Source organism: Thamnophis sirtalis, unplaced genomic scaffold (genome assembly GCF_051295495.1).
Source record: "Thamnophis sirtalis isolate CommonGarterSnake01/CBP01778 unplaced genomic scaffold, rThaSir2_p1.2 scaffold_2, whole genome shotgun sequence".
NCBI classification, from domain to species: domain Eukaryota; kingdom Metazoa; phylum Chordata; class Lepidosauria; order Squamata; family Natricidae; genus Thamnophis; species Thamnophis sirtalis.
Window position 1 is genome coordinate 138240597 of NW_028261382.1, and position 25084 is coordinate 138265680.

The 25084-nt window shown below is 47.1% G+C and overlaps 2 protein-coding genes across 2 annotated transcripts in view; both read left to right on the top strand.

Moving 5' to 3' along the window:
- TOX (thymocyte selection associated high mobility group box) overlaps positions 1 to 25084 on the top strand; it is a 233444-nt gene that overhangs the window by 151321 nt on the left and 57039 nt on the right. The window lies entirely within an intron of this gene.
- LOC148049192 (uncharacterized) lies at positions 4144 to 18566 on the top strand. The gene is made up of 3 exons (XM_087706693.1): positions 4144 to 4243; positions 6784 to 7640; positions 18426 to 18566. Exons 1-3 carry the CDS (start codon positions 4144 to 4146, stop codon positions 18564 to 18566), a joined length of 1098 nt encoding a protein of 365 aa, XP_087562819.1.

Here is a 25084-nt window from a genome sequence, read left to right on the forward strand (position 1 = left end):
CATGTAGGGCTTTAAAGGTGATAACGAACACCTTGAATTGAGTCCGGAGACCAATTGGTAGCCAGTGCAGCTCACGGAGGACAGGTGTAACGTGGGTGTACCTCGGCATACCCAATATCTCTCACGTAGCCGCATTCTGAACTAACTGCAGTCTCCGAATGCTTTTCAAGGGTAGCCCCATGTAGAGGGTGTTGCAATAATCCAGCCTTGAGGTGACAAGGGCGTGAGTGACTGTTTGAAGTGCCTCCCAATCCAAATAGGGCCGCAATTGGTGCACCAGACGAACTTGGGCAAAGGGCCCCCTAGTCACAGCCGACAGATGATGTTCCAGTTTCAGCTGCAAATCCAGGAGGACTCCCAAATTTTCACCCCCAGGGTTAAGGATGGACTGTCCAAGCGGTCCTTCGGGGGCAACATCCAAAGCCACTCAGTCTTATCGGGATTGAGCACAAGAATTAGTGTTGTCATAATAACACTCCAATAAATGGGGGCATCATTTTAACATGAAGAAAGCACATGAATTTGTCAAAATGTGGTCCATTATGATCCGAAAATTGAGGTATCTTTTCTTAAGCCACCTTATTGCATGTCCTAATCAGACATGCTGAGCATGAAAATAATACAGATATATGATTCTGTTAAATAATATAGACAAACCTAAATTTTAGATCAGTAATACTATTAACACCTTTGCGCATGTGCTGGGGAAGATTTGATTTGATTTGATTGCACTTATATGCCGCCCTATTCCCGGAGGGACTCAGGGCAGCTAACAAACCAAAAGGAGGGAATACAGACAAGAGGAAAAACAACAAACAAGCAACTACAGAAAGAATTTAAAAACAAACAACAGCCACACAATTCGAGCGGGGACGGGAACTCGTCAACCCCAGGCCTGTCGGAACAGCCAGGTTTTAAGGGCTTTGCGGAAAGCCTGAAGGGTGGTGAGGATCCGAATCTCCATGGGGAGCTTGTTCCAGAGGGCCGGAGCAGCCACAGAGAAGGCCCTCCTCCGGGTGGTAGACAATCGGCATTGGCCGGTAGATGGGATTCGGAGGAGGCCTAGTCTGTGGGATCTAATAGGTCTGTTGGAGACCTATTGGCAGCAGGCGGTCTCTCAAGTACCCAGGTCCAATACCATGAAGGGCTTTATAAGTGACGACTAGCACCTTGAAGCGTATCTGGAGAACAATAGGTAGCCAGTGCAGTTCGCGGAGGATAGGTGTAACGTGGGTGTACCGGGGTGCACCCACAATCGCTCGCGCGGCTGCATTCTGGACAAGCTGAAGTCTTACTATTGTAAGCCGCCCTGAGTCCCCTCAGGGAAAAGGGCGGCCTATAAATGCTAAATAAAATCTAAAAAAAAAAATCTCTGAATGCTCTTCAGGGGCTGCCCCATGTAGAGCACATTGCAGTAGTCCAGTCTTGAGGTCACAAGGGCATGAGTGACTGTTGCAAGGGCCTCCCGGTTCAGGTAGGGACACAATTGGTGCACCAGGCGAACCTGGGCAAATGCCCCCCCTGGTCACAGCCGACAAATGGTGTTCTAAAGTCAGCTGTGAGTCCAGGAGGACTCCCAAATTGCGAACCCTGTCTGAGGGGCGTACAATTTCACCCCCCAGCCTGAGAAATGGAATACTTGACCAATTGTTGGGAGGGAAATACACAAGCCACTCGGTCTTGTTCGGATTGAGTGCAAGCTTGTTTACCCCCATCCAGACCCTAACAGCCTCCAGGCACTGACACATCATGTCAACCGCTTCACTGAGTTGGCACGGGGCGGACAGATACAGCTGTGTATCATCCGCGTACTGGTGATATTTTATCCCATGCCGCTGAATGATCTCACCCAGCAGCTTCATGTAGATGTTAAATAGGAGGGTGGACAGGACCGAACCCTGCGGTACCCCATACTTAAGGGGCCTAGGGGTCGATCTCTGCCCTCCAACTAACACCGACTGTGACCTGTCCGAGAGGTAGGAGGAGAACCACCGAAGAACGGTGCCTCCCATCCCCACCTCACACAACCATCGCAGAAGGATACCATGGTCGATGGTATCGAAGGCCGCTGAGAGGTCAAGGAGTACTAGGACGGAGGCATGACCCCTCTCCCTGGCTCTCCAGAGATCATCGGTCAGTGCGACCAAAGCAGTTTCCATGCTGTAGCCAGGCCTGAATCCAGACTGAAAGGAGTCTAGATAATCGGTTTCATCCAAGGACCGCCGGAGCTGAGAGGCCACCACTTTCTCAACAACCTTCCCCACGAAGGGAAGATTGGAGACTGGACGATAGTTATTTAGAATGGCTGGATCCAAATATGGTTTCTTCAGGAGGGGTCTCACCACCGCCGCCTTTAATGCGGGGGGAAAGAACTCCTCCCGAAGGGAGGCGGTAACTATCGCCTGGATCCACCCCCGTGTCACCTCCCTGCTGTTCGCAACCAGCCAGGAGGGGCACGGGTCCAGCGCATACGTGGAGGCACTCACAGCTCCCATGGCCTTGTCCACTTCCTCAGGAGTAACAAGTTGAAAATCAATCCAAAGATGTTGCTCAAGACCCTCCCCCGGTACCTCAGCTGGCTCTGTGCAATTGGAGTCCAGGTCCGTCCGAAGCCGAGCAACTTTATCTGTGAGAGGGAGCGGGTTATCCTGAACAAGGCGGCTGGGCGCGACTTAGCGGATGCAATCAGAGCGGCAATATATGTGTTTTTAGCAGTCCGGATTGCCAGGAGGTAAGCTCTGATGCAAGCTTTTAATAGTGCTCGGTCTGATTCGGATTTACTGGACCTCCAGCGGTGCTCTAGGCATCTCTTTTGGCGTTTCATCTCCCGGAGGTCCTCAGTGAACCAAGGAGCCCTCCTGGAGCCACTGCCTCGGATCGGCCGTAAAGGTGCAATCCGGTTGAGAGCCTCCGATGCTGCTGAGTTCCAAGCAGCAACCAAGGTGCCCGCCGGACTGTGGACGAGAGTATCAGGCACAACGCCAAGCACCATCTGAAAGCCCTGAGGGTCCATAAGGCGCCTGGGGTGGAACCACCTAATCGGTTCCTCCTCCCTACAGTGGGGGATTGGCTTCCAAAAGTCAAGCCTCAGTAAGAAGTGGTCCGACCATGACAGGGGCAAGATCTCACTACCCCTCAAACAAAGATCACAACTCCACTGCTCCGAGAGGAATACGAGGTCGAGCGTGTGACCCGCTGAGTGAGTCGGGCCCCGAATTACTTGGGTCAAGCCCATGGCTGTCATGGAAGCCATGAACTCCTGCGCTCCATCAGAGTGCTCGCCGAGCGAAGACAAATTAAAGTTCCCCAGCACCATTAGTCTGGGGAACTCAACTGCCAGATCAGCTACTGACTCGAGGAGCGAGGGCTGTTGCAATGCTGTTGGGAGGCAGGTACGTTAACAACAAGCCCACTTGACCCTCAAGGTCCAACTTCACCAGCAAGGACTCACACCCTACAAGCTCCGGAGCAGGGATCCTACGAGGAACTAGAGACTTTCGGATGACAATAGCCACTCCCCCACCCCTTCCCTTGGGTCGCGGCTGATGAAGCACCTGAAAACCCTCTGTGCACATCTCAGTGAGGGGGACTCCTTCCTCTGGGCCCAGCCAGGTTTCATGCCAGGTCTGCCCTCTCGTCTAAAATTAGGTCCCGGACGAGGGGAGCTTTGTGAGCCACAGACCTGGCATTTAGCGACAACAGCCTGAGACCAGGGTCCTGATTACTCATGCCATCTGAGAGGGATCTCTGTGACGTAGCGAACCCTCCTTCCCCGGTAATGGCTAGCCCTAAAGTCCCCGCCATATCTGCCCCTCCCTGTTAAGACCCACTCCTGTGTCCATGGTCCCTCCACCCACCCTCATAGCCCCCACATTCCCCGGCAGTCCCTTCGAATCAGACATCCTGAGGATGGGAATAGGCCCAGGCCCCCCTAAGGTTGCGCAGATATTAAAGGAGATGTTAATATTGGGCAAGTAAGTCTGTACACGAGATCGTAAGTTCATGGATCGAAAACACAGTAGACCAGTCAAAGCCGACGAGGTACAAAGGGGATAGGGTGTCGTCTTTCTCCAATAGTGTGATGGAAGAAAAGTAATGGTCCAGGTGGCTAAGATAGGGTTCCTGAGATGGTAGTGATCGGTGATGGTCGTAGTCCGGGAACAAAGGTGTAAAACTGGGAGTCCAATGGACCTGGTCCGTATGCATGAACTGGAGGAGCCAGCTAGCGTAGATGATAATGGTGGTAAAGAGAGAAGGCCCCCCCCCAGCCACAGAAAAGGGCAGAGCGGGGGGGCCTTGCTGCAGCGGAAAGTCCGGTCAAATGGGGGTGGGGGCGTCCGAAGGGGCAGCAGTAATAACAAGTAAAAACAACTGCCCACCTCTGTCCGGCGCCACACAAACCAACAACCCCCCTCCTTAAAGGCGGAGGACCAGCTGATCTAATTCCGCAAATTCCAAAGGCTCTCACAAACGCCATAAGGTGGAAAAACGGCCGTTGCAGTTCAAAAAGCGCTGAGGGGGGTAGGGCTCAGGAGGGCCATAATGGCGGCTGCAAGCTAGCCGCTCGATCACCCTAGGCGCCATCCAGGCCGACCACCCCCTCGCCAGGTCCACACTGACAAAACAGTCCAAAAATTCTCTTACGCTCCCCAAAATCACCAGATCTCTCAGGCCTCCCGAATCCCCAAGGTCTCTAAGACAAAAGCAGAAGACGCCACCACTGCAAGAAACTGTCCGGAGCGGCGCCATCAACGCACCGCCGCCATCTTCGCCACCGAATCGAAAGAGGTCTCCAAGGCGGCCGCGGTCACACAAGCTGGAAGCCGGCCAAAGGCAACCACACTCTAGCCAGTTATCTGGCTAGGTCCCCTGTAACATCCTCTACCTGCTGCTGGGGTTGCTGCCAGAAAAACCACTAGACACACGGTATTTTCTGGTGTTTTCATTCTGCCTGCCAGCTGGAGCTGAAACACCGGCAGCCATCCGGAACTCGCACATGCACAGATGGCTGCCTGAGCTTGCCGCTCAGGCTCAGAGAGGGAAGAAACAATCAAAATTCTAATCCCCTGCTGAAGCCAGACCTATTGAGAACGAAGGCTGTGTGAGAGGGAGCCAAGAGGATCCCAGAAAGCCGTTTATTTAGAAGAATGCTGCTCTAAATGGCTCCGAGCGGCTCCGAACAGCTCCAAAGGGCCCTCAGGCGACGCGGTTTCCTGCAGGCGGCATTCCAGCTGACAGCAACTCCAGCGCCGAGCCCAAATCACCGCGGCCTCAGTCTATTAATACACTGAGCTGCATTGGGACGCGGATTTCAGCTACTGGGTTCCACAGCCTCGGAGGGGTTGGTGAGTTGGGACTGGGCGGCTGGCTTTTTACTGCCGCCACTGATGCCCCCCCCTCTTTCTCCATCGCGGCTGCTGTGATCCTGGCTTCTTTAAACATCAAAGCTGGCTTTCCGCTGCTGTTTGCCGCTGCCATCCACTATCATCTTGGGCTTGCGTTTTTGGGCGACGTGGGCTTGCCTTTTGGGCAGCGTGTTCTCTGGTCGCCCTCGCCCTCTGCCCGCCCCCACCTTCATCCTCAGGGATTTTTCTGGGGTGCCGCAGGATTCGGTCTTGTCCCCCCTCTTATTTAATATCTACATGAAACCGCTGGGCGAGATCATTCGACAGCACGGAGTTAAGTATCATCAGTATGCTGATGATACACAATTATATCTCTCTGCCCCGTGCCAGCTCAGTGTAGCAGCGGACGTAATGTGCTGGTGCCTGGAGGCTGTTAGGATCTGGAGGGGGGTAAACAAACTCGTACTCAATCCCGACAAGACCGAGTGGCTATGGATGTTCCCTCCAAAGGACAGCCCAGATAGTCTATCCTTGATCCTGAGGGGCGAAAACGTACACCCCTCAGAGAGGGCATGCAATTTAGCAGTCCTCCTGGATTCACAGCTGACACTGGAACACCATCTGCCGGGCGACGTGGGCTTGCCTTTTGGGCGGCGTGTTCTCTGGTCGCCCTCGCCCTCTGCCCGCCCCCGCCTTCGTCCTCAGGGATTTTTCTGCTTATCATTCTAACTGCTGCTGCGGCCATGGAGACCTCTGGCCATGCTGATAGTTCTACGTGTGATCCCGTGTTATACAACCTCCGTAGAAGGAGAGGATGGGGGATGAGGAGAATGTGGACAGGAAGCCTGCTCCCCCCCCAAACTGGCGTCAACCGACTCAGGCATTTTAGACTCTCAGACTTAATGTACTTTTCTGGACTCCGCAGGGGAGAAGATCAATACCATGGAGCCCCCCCCTCCCAAACCTTTACCAACTTCACCTATTTTAAATTTGCATCAAGCGCTTTTGCGGGTCAAGAACTTTGCTTATCTTGCTTGTTGAGGGAACGTATGAATGGGACAGGCCCACTTTTAACTTTTATATTTGATTAACCTTTTATATTATTACTTTGTATTTTAACTATTGTAGTGGGGGTGTATGAGGAGAATGGCTGTGTGTTGTGTATGATAGGTTCGGCTGGGCGACCTGAAGCCCCCTCCACTGAGTGTAGATGCAGAAGTGGATGGGGGCCCAGATTGGCCCCCTGTCCTGGTATGAATGCTGAGTGCGGCCTGTCGGGAAGAATGGGGGCCATGGGAGGTGGGTGGAGGTCTACGGCAATGGGGGAGGGTCGGAGCATTTCGGTTACGACTGGGAGGGGCAGATATGATGGGAGCTGAAGGGCTGGCCATTACCGGGGAAGAAGGACTCGCTACCTTACAGCGATTCCTTGTTCCAGCCCTACTGGCTCAACTCAAGGATGGCAGAGGAGATCAGGGCCCTGGTCTCAGGTTGCTGCTGCTAAATACCAGGTCTGTAGTAAATAAAGCTCTCCTTGTCCGGGACTTAATTTTAGACGGGGAGGCAGACCTGGCATGTATAACTGAAACCTGGCTGGGCCAAGAGGGAGGAGTCCCCCTGTCGGAAATGTGCCCAGTTGGGTTCCAGGTGCTACACCAACCGCGACACCAGAAAAGGGGTGGGGGAGAGGCAGTTATTATCCGAAGGTCATTAGCTCCTCACAGGATCCCCGCTCCAGAGATTGTGGGGTGTGAGTCTCTTCACCTGAAGTTGGACCTAGGGGTTCAATTGGGCTTGTTTTTGACGTACCTACCTCCCAGCTGCATCACTACAGCCCTGCCTGCGCTCCTAGAAGCGGTAGCCGGATTGGCAGTGGAGTTCGCCAGACTGATGGTACTGGGGGACTTTAACCTGCCATCCCTGGGCGAACACTCCGATGGAGCGCAGCAGCAGTTCATGGCTTCCATGACAACCATGGACTTGACCCAAGTAGTTCAAGGTCCAACCCATAGAGCGGGACACATACTCGACCTTACATTTCTCTCAGGGCAGTGGAGATGTGATCTTGAATTAAGGGTAATAGAGACCTTGTCATGGTCAGATCACTTCCTGCTGAGGCTTGACTTTGGGATGCTACTCCCCCATTGCACGGAGATGGAGCAGATTAAGTGGTTCTACCCCAGGCACCTGATGGATCCTGAAGGATTTCAGAAGGAGCATGGAGGGATACCTGACTCCCTTGCCCACAACCCGACAGAGGCCTTAGTCGTGGCCTGGAATGTTGCAGCGGCTGAGGCTCTGGATCGGATTGCACCTTTGCAGCCTCTCCACGGCAGTGGATCCAGGAGGGCACCTTGGTTCACCGAGGAACTCTGGGAGATGAAGCACCAAAAGAGACGCCTAGAGCACGCTGGAGGGCCAGTAACTCCGAATCTGACTGAACACTATTAACAGCCTTTATTAGGACTTCTTTAGTGGCTATACGGGTGGCAAAATGTACATATTTTTCCGCTCTTATTGCATCCGCGGAATCCCGCCCAGCCACCCTGTTTAGGGTGACCCGCTCCCTCCTAAAAGGTGAGGAGGCAGGGGAACCCCTGCAGGGAAGAGCTGAGGAGTTTGGCGCAGTGGTTAGGGTGCAGTGCTGCAGGCCACTTCACCTGACTTACCTGCAGTTCAGCGGTTCTAATCTCACCGGCTCAAGGTTGACTCAGCCTTCCATCCTTCCGAGGTGGGTGAAATGAGGACCCAGACTGGGGGCGATATGCTGACTCTGTAAACTGCTTAGAGAGGGCTGAAAGCCCTATGAAGCGGTATATAAGTCTAACTGCTATTGCTATTGCTATTGTTCAGTTTCTGTTGGATAAAATCACTCAGATTCGGGCAGACCTGGACTCCACTTGGGCAGCACCAGCTGAGATGCCGAGGGAGGGTCTTAGTCAGATTTGCGGGGATGAGTTTGAGTTTATCACCCCTGAGGAAGTGGACAAGGCCATGGGAGCAATGAGTGCCTCCACCTGTTTATTGGACCCGTGCCGCTCCTGACTGGTTTCGACCAGCAGGGAGGTAACACGAGGCTGGCTCCAGATGATTACGAACGCATCTTTACAGGAGAGGTCTTTCCCACAGCCACTTAAGGAAGCGGTGGTAAGGCCCCTCCTTAAGAAGCCTTCTCTGGACCCAGCTATTCTTAAGAACTATCGTCCTGTCTCCAACCTTCCTTTTCTGGGAAAGGTTGTTGAGAAGGTGGTGGTGCTTCAACTGCGACGGACCTTGAATGAAGCAGATTATCTAGATTCCTTTCAGTCTGGCTTCAGGCCTGGATACAGCACAGAAACCGCTTTGGTCGCACTGACCGAAATTCCTCTATCCTGGTGCTTCTTGACCTCTCAGCGGCTTTCGATACCATCAACCATGATATCCTTCTGCGACGGTTAGAGGAGGTGGGAGTGGGAGGCACCGTTCTCTTACCTCTCTGACAGGTCACAGTCGGTGTTGGTCGGGCGACAGGTCGACCCCTAGGCCCCTTAAATATGGGGTGCCGCAGGATTCAGTCTTGTCCCCCCTCTTATTTAATATCTACATGAAATCGCTGGGCGAGATCATTCGACAGCACGGAGTTAAGTATCATCAGTATGCTGATGATACACAATTATATCTCTCTGCCCCGTGCCAGCTCAGTGTAGCAGCGGACGTAATGTGCTGGTGCCTGGAGGCTGTTAGGATCTGGAGGGGGGTAAACAAACTCGTACTCAATCCTGACAAGACCGAGTGGCTATGGATGTTCCCTCCAAAGGACAGCCCAGATAGTCTATCCTTGATCCTGAGGGGCGAAAACGTACACCCCTCAGAGAGGGCATGCAATTTAGCGGTCCTCCTGGATTCACAGCTGACACTGGAACACCATCTGCCGGCTGTGACCAGGGGAGCATTTGCCCAGGTTTGCCTGGTGCATCAATTGCGGCCCTACTTGGATCAGGAAGCACTCCAGACCGTCACTCATGCCCTAGTCACCTCAAGTCTGGATTACTGCAATGCGCTCTACATGGGGCTACCCTTGAAAAGCGTTTGGAGACTGCAACTAGTCCAGAATGCACCCGCGCGAGCAATATTTGGTGTACCTAGGTACACCCACGTCACACCTATCCTCCGCGAGCTGCACTGGCTACCTATTGGTCTCCAGACGCAATTCAAGGTGTTGGTTATTACCTTTAAAGCCCTGCATGGCTTAGGACCAGCATACCTGCGAAACCACCTACTGCCACACTCCTCCCAACGGCTGGTAAGATCCCATAGGGTGGGCCTCCTTCAGGTGCTGTCAGCCAGACAATGTCAGCTGGTGGCTCCCCAGAGGAGAGCCTTCCCTGTGGCTGCCCCGACCCTTTGGAACGAACTAGCCCCAGAAATCCGGACCTCACCCACTCTCACGGCCTTCAGAAAAGCTGTCAAGACCTGGCTATTCCAGCAGGCCTTAGGCTTTTGACCTCATTGTTGAGGTCCAGCCCCGACTGAAATGAATGTATCTCTGTTGTTTTTTAACTTGTCTATTTTATTTTTATTTTCTTTTGTTTTCCTTTCTTTCCCCTCTCTGTAAGCTGCCCAGAGTCCTACGGGATTCGGCGGCCTATAAATACAATTAAACTTGAAAGTTGAAACTTGAACTATATTTTTAAACAAGCAATTCTGATGGGTTTTTTTAAATATCAGATGTGAGTGGAATGAAAAGGTAAGGAGAGGGTGAACTAACTGAAGGAGTGAAGCCATAGTTCTACAGAACATCCAATCCTAGCAATATAACATGAACCAGTGACCAAAGAATGATGATGTTTGGATGTTGGTTGAAATTAATGAAATTAATTGTTGGTCATGTACATTAAGAGATCCAGTTGGAATGAATCAACAATCTAACTGAACCAGAACATTTGACACGGTTTCCAATGCTGGTTTATATTGTAACTGGAAACAATGGGACTGTTTTCTTTCATTCCTTTTAAACAACGACTCGCTTTTCAATCTCATGTCCCAAACTTAATAGGATAGGACAAGAGATCAAAAAGCTGAAAGATTGGTTCTTGGTATTTTTATTGGACAGATTTCTATGAAAATGTATAGATACTATTGCACTTGTCATTGTGCTTGAACTAAATGAAATCAAAGATGGAAAGAAAAAAGAAGGAATAAGACAGCCAAAATAGTTAGATAGTAGCGATCTTATATTCACAGTTTTTATTTCATACTTTTTAAATCCTTATACGAAATCCTAAACCTGTTTGCTTGCTTTCCATATATTTATTGGAAATTTGAAGATCTATTCCAGACCTACTTTCTTCACTTCTTTGGAGGGAGGGGGTTTATTTACTGCCTTTAGTAGCGAGAAAGTCTTATTTCAATCATGTTTGAAATAACTCATTTTGGACAAGCCTGTGCTGCTCTACTTACAAAACATATATGAGTGGAATATGCAATTACCACAACTCAGTTGCCTGCCACAGAAACATTTCAGCATTATAGCATTACAAAAATAGAATGACATGCATAATGAAAGATTTCAAGATTCACCCAAGGCATTTATTCTCTTCACCTTAATGTTCTCAGCAGAAGCAGAGTATCCATTAAAAGGTACTATGAATTATGGTTGCCTAGCAACTGGAAGGAGCTTGTAACAGCACCACAGAATGAAATGGCTGGTTGAGAAAATGAATTTTCTCTGAGCATTACCCTGTTGAAACTGCCTTTTCTTGTGGAACATAAAGTGCATTTATTTGTCTCATGCATTTTTTATTAGAAAATTATTTGAGTTCCAGAGACTTGAATCATTTTGCTACAGGAGATATTTGATTTTAATGTGTTGTAGTAAAATATATGATAAAAGACATTTTCCTCAAAGTAAAGACAGCACACTGTTCTTTGTAGCTTCTTTTGAATAAAAAAATAAAACCTTGTTTCAGGCATGTCATTTCTGTTTTTAATTAAAAATGGCATAAGGAAGCAACAAAAGTATATTTTCAAATATTCATCCTTGGAGATAAAATCTAAAATAATTTCTGACCAGTATATGAAAAGTAGGACTACATACATGTGTATTTTATTGTGGGTTTATGATGGGTGAATTCTAATTTTAAGAGATTACTCTTAATTTCTATAAAAGCTGAACACAGAAATGGCTATGCCTATTAATCTAAAGGATTTGTTCCATTAATCATTATCCTGATATTTAATAAAAACTGTGCTGAGTATTCAGAACACTTGGCAAAGGGTATTAGAATGACGAAGTACTTTCCTCAAGAAGCACTTTGCAAGAGACCCTGCAAACAGTAGGAACAATCCTTGAAACAATTGTGCAAGCCTTGTAAAGGAAGAAGCTATGTTCATATTTGGAAGAGGCTTGCTTTACTAATGTTCACCTTCTTTGACAAGCAGTTGGTATAAAGACTTTGAATAGTAAGGCATAGCCCACCTTTATGGACTTTCCTACAGAAAGATGTTCATCTTAAATTTCCATCAGCATTAAAGAAGCAGTCACAGTGGAATCTCTGGTCACAATCATAATTTGTTCCATAACTTTGGTAACAAACTGATTTGGTCATGACCTAAACCTAATTTTGGAAATTTGGCGCTTACAAAAAAATGGCGTGTAAGGAGAAATCTGCCACAAAAAAAAAGTGTATATTTTGGTCAGAACCCGATTTGGTCATGGTCAGAAATGTTCATGACCAGAGGTTCTACTATATGTTGGCATCAGTGACGTGCGGTGAGGGTTACCGCTGGTGAGGCAAGAGCGCAGCAGCGGCGAGAAGCAACATCCCCGCCGCTGTGTCCGACAGGCGTCTCGTGTTTATGGTGGACATAAACGCGAGACACCTGTCGAACACAGCAGCGGGGGTGTTGCTTCTCACCACTGCCGCGCTCGGCCGCCTCGCCCCCCGCCTCCTCCGATGAACAATCCTGCTGCCCTGGCCTGCAGCCAGCCCCGCACCGAGCGGGGAGGACGAGCAGGACGACGAGGAGGAGAAGAGCAGTGAGTTCTTGTGCCGGCCAGGCAGGGAGCAGGTCGGGCAGGGGGTAGGTGGGCTGGCTCCGTCCAAGCTGCTTCTCACCGCTGTCGCACTCCACCGCCTTGCTCCCCCCCACCTCCGACGAACAATCCTCCGCTTTCTTCAGCTCAGACAGTGCCGGGACACCCAAGCTGCTGTCGGCAGCAGCGGGGGCCATCTTAGCCACCATGATCCCCCCTCCCCAGCCAGCCCACCCACTCCCCACCCGACCTGCTCCCCGCCTGGCTGGCCGGCCGGACAAAGGACTCACCGCTCTTCTCCTCCTCCTCTTCCTCCTCTTCCTCCCTGCTCAGTGCTGGGCTGGCTGCAGGCCAGGGCAGCGGGAATGTTGGCGCTTGGCGGCTCCTGCTGCCCCGGCAGGACACTTTGCATCGTGGGAGCCGCCAAGACCCGGGTCTGCAGCAAAGGCGCCAAGCCGCCCAGTAGAAAATGCTGGGCAGAGAAGAAATTGCTGCTGAAGAAACGGCGGCTGGCGGCCCAAAGCAACTCTCCAGAATCACCCTCGATGGAAACTGCTAGATTGCGCAGTCGCTCAAATGCCCTTGCACAGGCATGATTCGCTGCTCCCAGATCAGGAGGTGGGAGAATCAGTGCCTCCTTTGCATACATTTTTTTTTGCTTTTTAACCCTTTCTTAACTTTTAAAAGGTGAAAAATTCCTTATGCAAAGGAGGCCCCGAGTTCTCTGGCCTCCTCCCATAGTTAACACTGAGCAGACACCAAGCCACTGTGACTTGGAATCTGGTAGCAACTACCCTGGCTTTAATTATTTTTAAAAAATTCTTTAAAATTCTTTCCTTTCCCTCAGGAGACTGGTGAGGTCCCGCCTCCCCTGCCTCTAGTGACTGCACGTCCCTGGTTGGCATAGTTGTAGACACCTGTAGACTACAGCTTGTAGTTAGATGCACATGTACATTGATTGTAGGCAGGTGTGGAGAAAAGAAGAATCTATGGATATTTTAATGCTGAGTTTACACTAATAGTTCTCAAAAAGGAATGGAGAAGGAGCAGTATCGGGCAGGTTTGCTGCATGTACAGAGTGAATTGCAATCTAATAAGATTCACAGTGTATTTAGACTTCACTTACTGTTGGACTTAGCACTCTGAAAACTTTAATAATGTTTGCTGGAATATCTCCTATTTTCTCCATTTTCTTTCCTTACAAATGCAGCATTTGGGGGTGGTTGTTTTTTGCCTCATACAAAGAGTAATTTATAATGTTCTTTAACATTTCTTCAATGGAAATTGTTGAATATATTCATTGTCATGGGATACCTGTTGATAATGTGGAAGTCGTTGCTGTTTGCTTGTTTGTTTGTTTGATTTACAGTTTCCCATCACCATATAAACAGGCTAAGCAATTTTCGCAGTATGGGGGAGTGACCTTGGGCCACTCGCTTTCAGTTCTACGAGGGAGCCAAAGGCAAACCACTTCTGAAAAGAAATTTTACCAAGATAACTTTAGGGATTATTCCTGGCGGCTACTAGGATTCAAAAGTAATTTGAAGTCACCAATAGAAAAATGAAAAAAAAGTAAATTGTACAATATTCCAGGCAGTGATGAATGGATGATCTGATGTCTTAGACAGTTTAATTAAAAGTGTTAACAATATCTTTTGAAGTTATAATTCTATTGTTCTTAAAATCTGAAAACTATAACGCAGGTGAAATTATAGAGATGTAAATTCATATTAAACGACTTCAGTATTTACCAGTATTTCTAAAATGATTGTATTTTATGCTTAAAACATTTTAAGCCATTCATCCTCCATTGGATTACATGCTGAACTCTTGTTAATTTAGTATCCAGTTCTTTATTAACTGATGCTCAAAACAAACAAACAAAAATCCATTTAAACAGACAATTTATTATGTTATTAGCATTTAAGGTGTTACAAGAAGATTATTCTGTCAGCTCTAGTTTATTAATAATACTGCTTCCAAATGAAGTTATTTCACACTAATTTTCTGTTTCATTGTTTTTCCGTCTACAGAAGACAGATGTTCATAACATTTCTCCTGAAGATTTCAATGCTTTGCTAACCATAAAATTATTTATTACTTTCCATGTTTCACTGCATTCATGAATCGTACAGAGAAAAAGCATATGATTTTGTATGAAAAACTATCAGACTAAAAATTAACTATAAATTGGAGAACTTTATTTTAAATAGTGTAATAATTTCCTACTGTCCTTTAACAACTGAAATTTGAGATCATAGTAATGTGTAACCATAATTACACGCTACATACACACCATATTACATAATTTATGTCTACCATCTTTTGTGTATTTAGAGAAAAGATACTGCGAGAAATTTTCCTTATTCCTTCAATTTCCTAGATTGGGACACACTAAATTAAAATTTTAAGAAGTTTGTAGTTATTTCCAACTCCTGTAATAACTTTTATAATGCAATATATCAGCAGCCTAATATTATATAGTTAACTGAAAACTGTGCAATACATATCGTAAATGTAAAATGTTAATACCGGTATATTTAAAACCCTAGAGAATTTTTTTTTAATTTTTTATTTTTTTTGCTGGTGTCAGGCATGGCTCATTCAAAAGAACATTCTAAAACTGAGGGTTCGTATGTCTTTGGTTTATGTGCAACATAGAAGTCATTAATACCAAAAAAATTGAGGGATTTTATCTACCTGCTTCTGTATTTTTTTTAAATACATAGCCAGAGGTGGGATGCTGCCGGTTCAGCCCGGATAGCCCAAACTGGTAGTAGAGGCGGCAGGAGACTCCACCCACCCACCCAGACGCTTCTGTGTATAAGCTTCTGCACAAGTTTATAAGCGTTGCACACGCACATCCAAATTGGTAGTGAAAAAATTAGCAACCCACCTCTGAACATACCTATATACTTTTCCCTTCATTTATTCTATTTATCAAACTAATGTATTTAAAGAAAGAACTAGGAAGAACAATATGGATGCCGAATGAGACATATGGTAGATGAAAATACATTTAAAAAATTGCTGTGTGGCTGTTATTTCTGAAACATTTATCCTAATAGATGGAATCAAAGATGCAGAGCCAAATTTAAGCAATGTGTCTGCCAAAATAGTTAATCTAGTAGTGACATGATAGTAAACATCATGATGTTGAGCAAATCTTTACTTGTCTCTTGTTCTATTAATTACCTTGTGTTGTAAATAATTTTATTGCAATACATTCTATTCAGTAGAGTACCTGAGTAAGATGAAGAACTTTGGAGATATATGCTAAAGAAAGCAACTCAGAGCAGATCAGGAAATAATGTGAATATAATTCTGAAAAAATGCTCATTTTATAGCAAAAATTGAATGGAGATAGTACACATTTCAACATCTGGTAGGCATCATTTCAGAAAAACCTGAACTCCCAGATAAGAGCAGAAAAGTAAGGATACAATATCTTCCCAATAGTCTTATTTTGACTGAATATTTCATATCTGCACCCTACTCAAAGCTTAAGAAACTAAACATATTTTGATGCATGTTATTTTATTAATATTAGTAGCATTTATTTTCATATAAATGTGTCAGTATTTCACTTTAAAAATTAGTCTGGTTTATATATCATATTTATATTTGTCCAGACTCAATTACTAATGTGGGCGGCTATAGAAATCAAATAAAATCAGATCAAAAAATCAGTCAATCAATCAGCCAATCAATAATGCCAATAGCCATTTCACTGCAAATTCATTGATGTGTCTGTCTCTGAGTGGTATTCAGGAAGCAACTCATGGGTAATTCTATATTATTATGACCGTTGGTTGGAATAAATTTAGGATGTTGTTATTGCTTATGAAATCTCTTTTTCTTATTCTCTGATCATCATATTGGAGGATGGCCTCAAAAATAAAAACTATGGTTGAATAATGTTCAGGTATCTCATTCAAACAAGAAATCAATGGCAACATTAACTGTGAATAGTAGTAGTATTATGCCAATAAAAACAGATGTATTTTGTTTGTTTGGGGTTTAATATTTTTTTTGAAACCATCACAAGAAAGCAACTATTCCAGATGAGTTTATACACCAAATAAGGCTAAAGTTAAGTGATATAAGTTCCACTTAAAATGATAAAAAAAGATGCAACTGAAGTTGAAAAGGCTGAATTTAGATTAAGTTTTCTAAAAAGTTGTACATTAATTGTCTTAATGTATCTGGAACATTTATATAAAGCAATTAAACAAAATACATAGAAATAATTACTTGGTCAATGAATTAAGGTTAAATTTAGAGCATTTAAAGAAAAGAAGAAGAAAACTATTAAAGCACCAGCTTTCTTATGCACAATTATACATTCTAAGTATGCATCTCTAGCCAGGTAGTGGGTGTTCTTGGAAGGATGAGTAAAGAAGACAATAGTATATGGCAATAGTATATGGATTTATTTAATCCTGGCAAGAATACCCAGGGCGTGAATATCATCTCAACTGCCCTGCTAAGCAAATTGACACCTACTGTATATTGGGCAGCAGCAATATAAGAAGATGATAGAGATAGATAATCACTTTAGAACAATAGAGAAGGCATTGTGTGAGAAGACTATTGTGTGAGAAGACTATTGTAAATTCAGCACAATTAAATATGAAACGAATCAACTGCACATTAATATATTAAGTATCCGCAAATTGAAATAAACTGAATTAGATGCTTTTAATTCTAATTCTGACTAAAATGAAAGAATAAAACAAACCAGCTCCCAAAATTATATTCAAGTTATTTTCTAGGAAAGCCAGTTTGGTGTAGTGCAGTGGTTCCCAAACTTGGCAACTTTAAGACTTGTGGACTTCAACTCCCAGAATTGAGTTGAAGTCCACTAGTCTTAAAGTTGCCAAGTTTGGGAACCACTGGTGTAGTGGTTAAGATATCAAACTAGAAACCAGAAGACTGTGAGTTTTAGTTCTGCTGTAAGGGCAAAGCCAACTGGGTGACCATGGGCTAGTCACTCTCTCTTAGCCCTAGGAAAAAGTCAGTAGTAAGGTGTTGAGGACTCGGAAAGTCCTCGACTTATGACCTAGCAGCTAGCAACTAGCCAAGCCATGCCCTGATTGGCTAAGGCGCAGCTTGCCTAAGCGCGGACCTCTAGGGAAGCGCTCATTGGCTTTCCCTGCTTGACAGCTCCGTATAAATAGCTGTCAAGCAGGGAAGGTGCTGAATCGCCTGTACATAGTTGTTACCTGAATAAAGTGCTCCTCGTTCTGCAGTTCTGGCTCCAGCCTCATCCTTCTGCCGATCCACTAAACTGGCGACAAAGGTGGGATCACGGCGATTCCAGTGATCGGTGCCTAGGACGAACGAGGCCCCTCTTGGATTCTGAGATTGCGGCCTGGGTGGGTCGTTGTTCCCCTTGCCAACTGTCCCGGCCAGCCCCCCCCCCCAGCGGTGCTTGCTCGTGAGTGGGAGGCTCCAAGAGGCCAGTGGTCTTGCCTGCATGTCGACTTCGCCGGGCCTTTCCATGGCCAGGTGTTCCTGATCATAGTGGATGCGTACTCTCGCTGGGTGGAGCTGGTCCTCATGACCGCCACCTTGGCAGAGAGTACCATCAGGGCCTTCCTCCGGTTGTTCGTGACCCACGGCTTGCCAGACGTCGTGGTGTCGGACAACGGGCCCCAGTTCGCGTCCACTGTGTTCCAGGAGTTCCTGGCCTTGCAAGGCATCTGGCATGCGCCCACCACCCCCTATCATCCAGCCTGCAGTGGCTGGGCAGAGTGCGCTGTCCACTCAACCAAGGAGGCCCTTGGCCGGATGGAACGGGGCGATGGCCTGTGAGGGCTAAGCCAGCACTTCGCCCCCTGCCTAACAACCAACAAAAGCCCCGTGGAGCTGCTGATGGGTTGGCGCCTGTGGACCCCCCTGGATAGGCTACACCCGCTCTATTTGGGGGATCAGCCGTGGAACCTGGGGGTCCCCCCCTGCTCCTTTCGGGTGGGGGATTTGGTTTGGGCCCGCTCTTTCGCTGGGAACACTAAGTGTGTGGCTGCGTCTATCTTGTCCATAACCGGTCCCTGTTCTTACAGGGTCGGACTGGCCGATGGATCCAAGTGGAGATGCCATGTGGATCAGCTAAGGAGGCATCTTCCACTCGAGACCGGCGTTCCTTCAGATCCAGGGGCCCAGGACGCCTCTGCATCCCAGCCAGTCAACGATTTCCGCAATGAGGCCTTTCCCCAGGCAGGCCTCTCCTCTCCTAGTGTTGCAGGTGTTCCACCTGCCCATCTTGTTCCTCAAGCCGAGTTCGCATTATTTGATTCAATTGTTAAGGCCTTCCCCCAGTCAGGCCTCTCCTGCCCTGCCGCCACCTGCTGGCCGGCATCCCTGTCTCTGTCTCAATCCGTTTCGCTTCCGCTCCCTGGGTTCCAGCATCTCTACCCATCGGCCGTCGCCTGCTGGCACCAAGACTCCACCCCTGAAGTCATGCCCCCTTGGCCCGGCCTACCTGCTGTGGTGTGCCCACCTTCTGGGCCAATCCAAGATGGCGCCGCTTGGAGCTCCACTTCCCTTGGGGAGGAGCTACCACGAGCATGACGTACCCCTCCGACAACTCCAGTAGAACTGAGGCTTTCTGGGTGGGTCCGGCGCTGCCCCACCTACTTGGCCAAATAGGCATGCTCCAACTCTGCTCATGCGCTCTCGCTGGGGGAAGGGGTGTTGAGGACTTGGAAAGTCCTCTACTTACAACCTAGCGGCTAGCAACTAGCCAAGCTGCGCCCTGATTGGCTAAGGCACGGCTTGGCTAAGCGCAGGCCGCTAGGGGCGCGCTCATTGGCTTTCCCTGCTTGACAGCTCCGTATAAATAGCTGTCAAGCAAGTAAGGTGCTGGATCGCCTGTACATAGTTGTTACCTGAATAAAGTGTTCATCGTTCTGCAGTTCTGGCTCCAGCCTCGTCCTTCTGCCAATCCACTTCTGAAATCTTGCCAAGAGAACTGGAGGACTAGTTCGGGGCAGTTGACTAGTTCCTGCAGTGAAAACTGTCTTGAACTGAAATGTAGAGTTAATTTATACTTGGTCAAATTCTCAGTCTCAATTATTTATAAGTGACTAAGATGCAGCTGCAATTAGAAATGGGGGGGGGGGAAATGACTAAACAGGTTTTCCTGCCTGGAGCAAGTTTTCCATAACAGTATGGAGCCACCAGTGTTGATTTATTATGGCTATAATGAACTGCAGAATCATCAGATAAGAATTCATTTTGACGAGAAGTGTTCTTGGACTGTCTGTAAGTTTACTTTTGTTGTTAATTATTACAGTTTACTTTTTTGATAAGTAAGCAATATTATTTAATGAGAGACTTCTTTCATTTACCCCATCCTCAAAGTACATAGACATAAAATAAATATATGTATTTCTAAGTTCTCTAATGCTTACTATAACATTATATAATTTGATGTGCATGAGCAAAGTGGGTAGATGTGATTTACAGCTGTTTTCTATTATGATTTCCATCCGTGACATGCAGTGAGGTTTATGGCTAGTGAGGCAGTCTTCTCCCCCGACTTCCCACTGCCTAAAGCTCTTTCTTTCTTTAGCCCTCCTGAGCTCTGACAGGCGGGTGAAAGAAAGTGCCAGCCCGCCAGCCCGCTTTCTTTTGCCCACCTCTGTGTCCACGGCAGCAGTGGACATGACATAGAGGCGGGCAAAAGAAAGTGAGCTGGCGGGCTGGCGCTTTCTTTCTTATGCCCAGAGGTGGGCAGCTCAGGCGGGCTGCTGCCTCAGGGCAAAAGAAAGTGCCAGCCCGCCTGAACTGCCCGCCTCTGGGCAAAAGAAAGAAAGCGCCAGCCCACCTGCTTGCTTTCTTTTGCCCGCCTCTATGTCTGTGGCGGACATAGAGGCGGGCAAAAGAAAGTGAGCTGGTGGGCTGCTGCTTTCTTTTGCACAGAGATGGGTAGCTCAGGCGGACTGCTGCCTCTGGGCAAAAGAAAGAAAGTGCCAACCCGCCAGCTTGCCTGAGCTGCCTGCCTCTGGGCAAAAGAAAGTGGCAGCCCACCAGCAGAGGGGGGCAAAAGACCTGCCTCTGCTGGCAGACTGCCGCGGACACAGAGAAAGAAAGCTGGCGGGCTGCCCTCCCTGTCTCTCCTACCCCCTTGTATTTGTATTTGTATTTATTAGTTTTATATGCTGCCCACCCTCAGAAGACTCCGGGCGGCTTACAATAAAAAAAGGGGAGGGAAATATATAAAACAATACAACAATTTAAAATTTCAGCAACATTCATAACTTAAAGTGTGGCTGGATACTTCAACAGCCCCAGGCCTGCCGGAACAGCCAGGTCTTAGTTGCTTTACGGAAGGCTGGAAGGATAGTAAGGGTCCGGATCTCCACGGGGAGATCGTTCCAGAGGGCCAGCACTGCAACAGAGAAGGCCCTCCCCTGGGGAGTCGCCAGCCGACATTGGCAGGCAGATGGAATCCGGAGAGTCTGTGCGATCTACTCGGTCTTTGGGAGGTAATTGGCAGGAGGCGGTCTCTCAGGTAGCCAGGTCCGATGCCATGTAGGGCTTTAAAAGTAACGACTAGCACCTTGAAGCGTGTCCGGAGACCAATGGGCAGCCAGTGCAGCTCGCGGAGGATAGGTGTAACGTGGGTGTACCTAGGTACACCCACAATAGCTCGCGCGGCTGCGTTCTGGACTAACTGAAGTCTTAGAACACTCTTCAAGGGCAGCCCCATGTAGAGCGCGTTACAGTAATCCAGTCTTGAGGTGACGGGGGTGTGAGTGACTATTCGAAGGGCCTCCCGGCCCAGGTAGGGTCGCAATTGGTGCACCAGGCAAACCTGGGCAAAGGCCCTCCTGGTCACAGCCGACAAGTGATGTTCTAACGTCAGCTGCGGATCCAGGAGGACTCCCAAATTGCGAACCCTCTCTGAGGGGCGTATGATTTCACCCCCCAGGCTAAGGGATGGAATATCTGGACCATCTTTGAGAGGGAGCATCAATAGCCACTCGGTCTTGTTGGGATTGAGTGCAAGCTTGTTCGTTCCCATCCAGACCCTAACAGCCTCCACACACTGGCACATCACTTCCACCACTTCACTGAGTTGGCACGGGGCGGACAGATACAGTTGCGTGTTGTCCGCATATTGATGGTATATAATCACATGATCTCACCCAGGGGCTTCATGTAGATGTTAAATAGGAGGGGAGACAGGACTGAACCCTGTGGCACCCCATAATCGAGGGGCCTAGGGGTCGACCTCTGCCCTCCGACCAACACCAACTGCGACCTGTTCGAGAGGTAGGAGGAGAACCATCTAAGAACCGTGCCTCCCACTCCCACCTCCCGTAACCGTCGCAGAAGGATACTGTGGTCGATGGTATCGAAGGCCGCTGAGAGGTCAAGGAGCACAAGGATAGAGGGGTGACCCCTATCCCTGGCTCTCCAGAGATCATCGATCAGTGAGACCAAAGCAGTTTCCGTGCTGTAACCAGGCCTGAAAGGAATCCAGATAATCGGTTTCATCCAAGGACCGCTGGAGTTGAAAGGCCACCACTTTCTCAACAACCTTCCCTACAAAGGGGAGGTTGGAAACTGGACGATAGTTACTTAAAATGGCTGGGTCCAGAGAAGGCTTCTTCAGGAGGGGTCTCACCACTGCATCCTTTAGGAGAAGTGGGTAGGATCCCTCCCGGAGAGAGTTGTTAACTATCCTCTGGATCCAGCCACGTGTCACCTCTCAGCTGGTCGAAACCAGCCAGGAGGGGTACGGGTCCAGTACACAGGTGGAGGCACTCACCGCTCCCATGGCCTTGTCCACTTCCTCAGGAGCGACAAGTTGAAACTCGCTCCATAAAATCCGCTCAAGACCTTCCCCCGGTACCTCGGCTGGTACCGTGCAATTGGAGTCCAGATCTGTCCGAATCCGAGCGACTTTATCCGTTAGAAACTGAACAAATTGCTCAGCTCTACCTTGTAAAGGGTCATCCGCATCCCTCCCTTTCAGGAGGGAGCGGGTTATTCTAAACAAGGTGGCTGGGCGCGATTCAGCGGATGCAATAAGAGTGGCAAAATGTGTACATTTCGCCGCCCGTATTGCCACCAGATAGGTCCTGATATAGGCGCTCATCAGTGCTCGGTCTGATTCAGAGTTACTGGCCCTCCAGCGGCGCTCTAGGTGTCTCTTTTGGTGCTTCATCTCCCAGAGTTCCTCGGTGAACCAAGGAGCCCTCCTGGATCCGCAACCTCGGAGAGGCCGCAAAGGCGCAATCCGGTTTAGAGCCCCTGCCGCCGCTTTATTCCAGGCAGCGACTAAGGACTCTACCAGACTATGGACGAGAGCGTCGGGTATTTCTCCAAGCACCATCTGAAATCCCATAGGGTCCACCAGGCGCCTGGGGCGGAACCACCTAATCGGTTCCCCCTCCCTGCAGTGGGTGATTGGTTCCCTCTCTTCACTCTCAAACAAACTCTCTCTCAAATTGAGAGAGAGTTTATTTGAATGAAGAAACAAACACACACACACACACACACACACACACACACACACACACACAATGTTGCACCAGGAGGATTAATTTTGAATTCTTCCCCCTCCCTCCGACCTACATACCTTTTCCATCTGTTTCACAGAGGATTTCAACTCTGCTCTTGCCTGCCATCATGAAAATGTAAAAATGTAAAAGGAAAAAGGCAAGAACTGCTGAGGTCAGGCTGGGCTAGCTGCTGCCAGAGTCCCCAATGGATGACTCTACTTAACTGTTTAAAAAAGCCTCTAAAAACGCCCTCTACAGGAGGAGGCAAGAGAACCATGTGCCTCATCTACATAAGGAATTTTTCGGCTTTTAACCCTTGCCTAACTCTGTTCAAGTGATCATAAAGTCAGACTAAATGAGGAACGTGGTTCTCCTGCCTCCTCCTGTAGAGGGCACTTTTTAGAGGCTTTTTTAAACAGTTAAGCACTAAGCAGAGTCATCCACTCTGACTCTGGCAGCAACTAGCTCAGCCTTTTTCCTTTCACATTTTTTTTTCTTTTCATGATGACAGTGGTGAGGCTCTATCTCCCCTGCCTCCCCTAACTGCACGTCACTGGTTTCCATGATACATTGGCCTTGGATAGGCTGACACATAATTATGGGATCTGAAATTTGAAATTTCTGGTACCAATTTTGGGTTTTGGTCACAATTTAGAGTAGTGTAACTACTCTCCTTTTGCTCCTATCGCTTCTGGGCCCTTCAACTAGGATCAAATCTCGTATGTCTGCCAATACAGAAATATCATCTGTTTGCTGGGATATATATATATAAAATTTTCCTTTTTACTTATCATAATAATCATAAATTAAGCTATTCAAAAGAATCAGTAACATTTTTGATAGCGAAGAGAATGACTATTCACAGCCCCAAATGGAATATGTCCCCAAGCTGAGGTTTTAAGCCTCAGTAAGCAAACATGCCAAAATGTTCATCAGGTTGCTTTTACTTCTTATTTTGAATATGTTTATCAGTTCTGATTTTTATATTTTACAATGTCACCAACCAACCTTGTTGAGAACCCAAAAATAGTTAATGCAATGTTGCTGTTTTCCAGGGTTTTAGAAATGTCAAACATTTTACTGTATAGCTTGTAGTATAATCTCTTTACAACCTTCCATTTATTAAGCTATCTTTTTGCTGCCTTGTCATAAAAGATAAATGAAGATTCATAGTCTTTGGAGTATGAAGATTTACTGTTTACATAAATGTAGATTAAGTAGAAATTACAAACTATAAATCACCCCAATCTCTTCATTTTATGACTTCATCAGTTTTTTTTAATTTCTATGATTACTGTGTTGGCGGAGGACCTAAAAGACAGACCATTCAAAACTCATTTTAAAGTTGAGGTTAGCAATTAGATTGTAGAAGCAAAATGTAAAAGTATAATTTAATTAAACAAAATTTATCTTTCCTTAAAAAAAACCCAGGTCATTTTAAAGATGTTACTGCATTTTTCTTGAAGAAAATATTATAATAATTGGATGAGCTGTATAGACATATGCCTGGAATTGGGTATAGTACATAGTGAAAGTATGAGATTGAAAAAGCAGAAATCAATTATATGTGCAAAAGCTTTGATTGCAAAGTTCCATATGTATGTATGTATGTATGTATGTATGTATGTATGTATGTATGTATTTATTTATTTATTTATTTATTTATTTATTTATTTATTTATTTATTTAGTGTCACAACCCCTGGTGTGCCCAAATATGGGAGGAAGCAGACTGCTTCCATTCTGTCTATCGGCTCGTCACAAAAGACCATCACGACAGAAAGCCATTATTTTTACTGTTGCCTTTGTTACATTTGTGTTGCATTTGTGCTGATAAATAAATAAATAAAGGGAGACTAGTATAGATCTATTTCAAGCTATTTAGCTCTCATCAGCTAGCCATACCCTTACTGGGATTTGAACCTGTGCTGTATTACATATTAAGCAGTTGTGTTAACCACTAAGCCACAAGGTTCTCCTCCTTATCAGCTGAGCCAGGGAAGTAGGTATGTATTTAGTGTCACAACCCCTGGTGTGCCCAAATATGGGAGGAAGCAGACTGCTTCCATTCTCTGTCTATCGGCTCGTCACAAGAGACCATCATGACAGAAAGCCATTATTTTTATATTATAAAATAATATAAAATTATATTATTTTATATTATATTTATAAAAATAATGGCTTTCTGTCGTGATATATATATATGTT

Excerpts from the sequence above, each read along its gene's own strand:
- LOC148049192 (XM_087706693.1), top strand. The coding sequence starts at position 4,144 with ATGGTCGTAGTCCGGGAACAAAGGTGTAAAACTGGGAGTCCAATGGAC. Across the intron at positions 4,244-6,783 it reads TAGCGTAGATGATAATGGTG|CCCTACTGGCTCAACTCAAG; the intron begins GTAAAGAGAGAA and ends TCCTTGTTCCAG. Across the intron at positions 7,641-18,425 it reads GGAATGTTGCAGCGGCTGAG|GGTCGGACTGGCCGATGGAT; the intron begins GCTCTGGATCGG and ends CTGTTCTTACAG.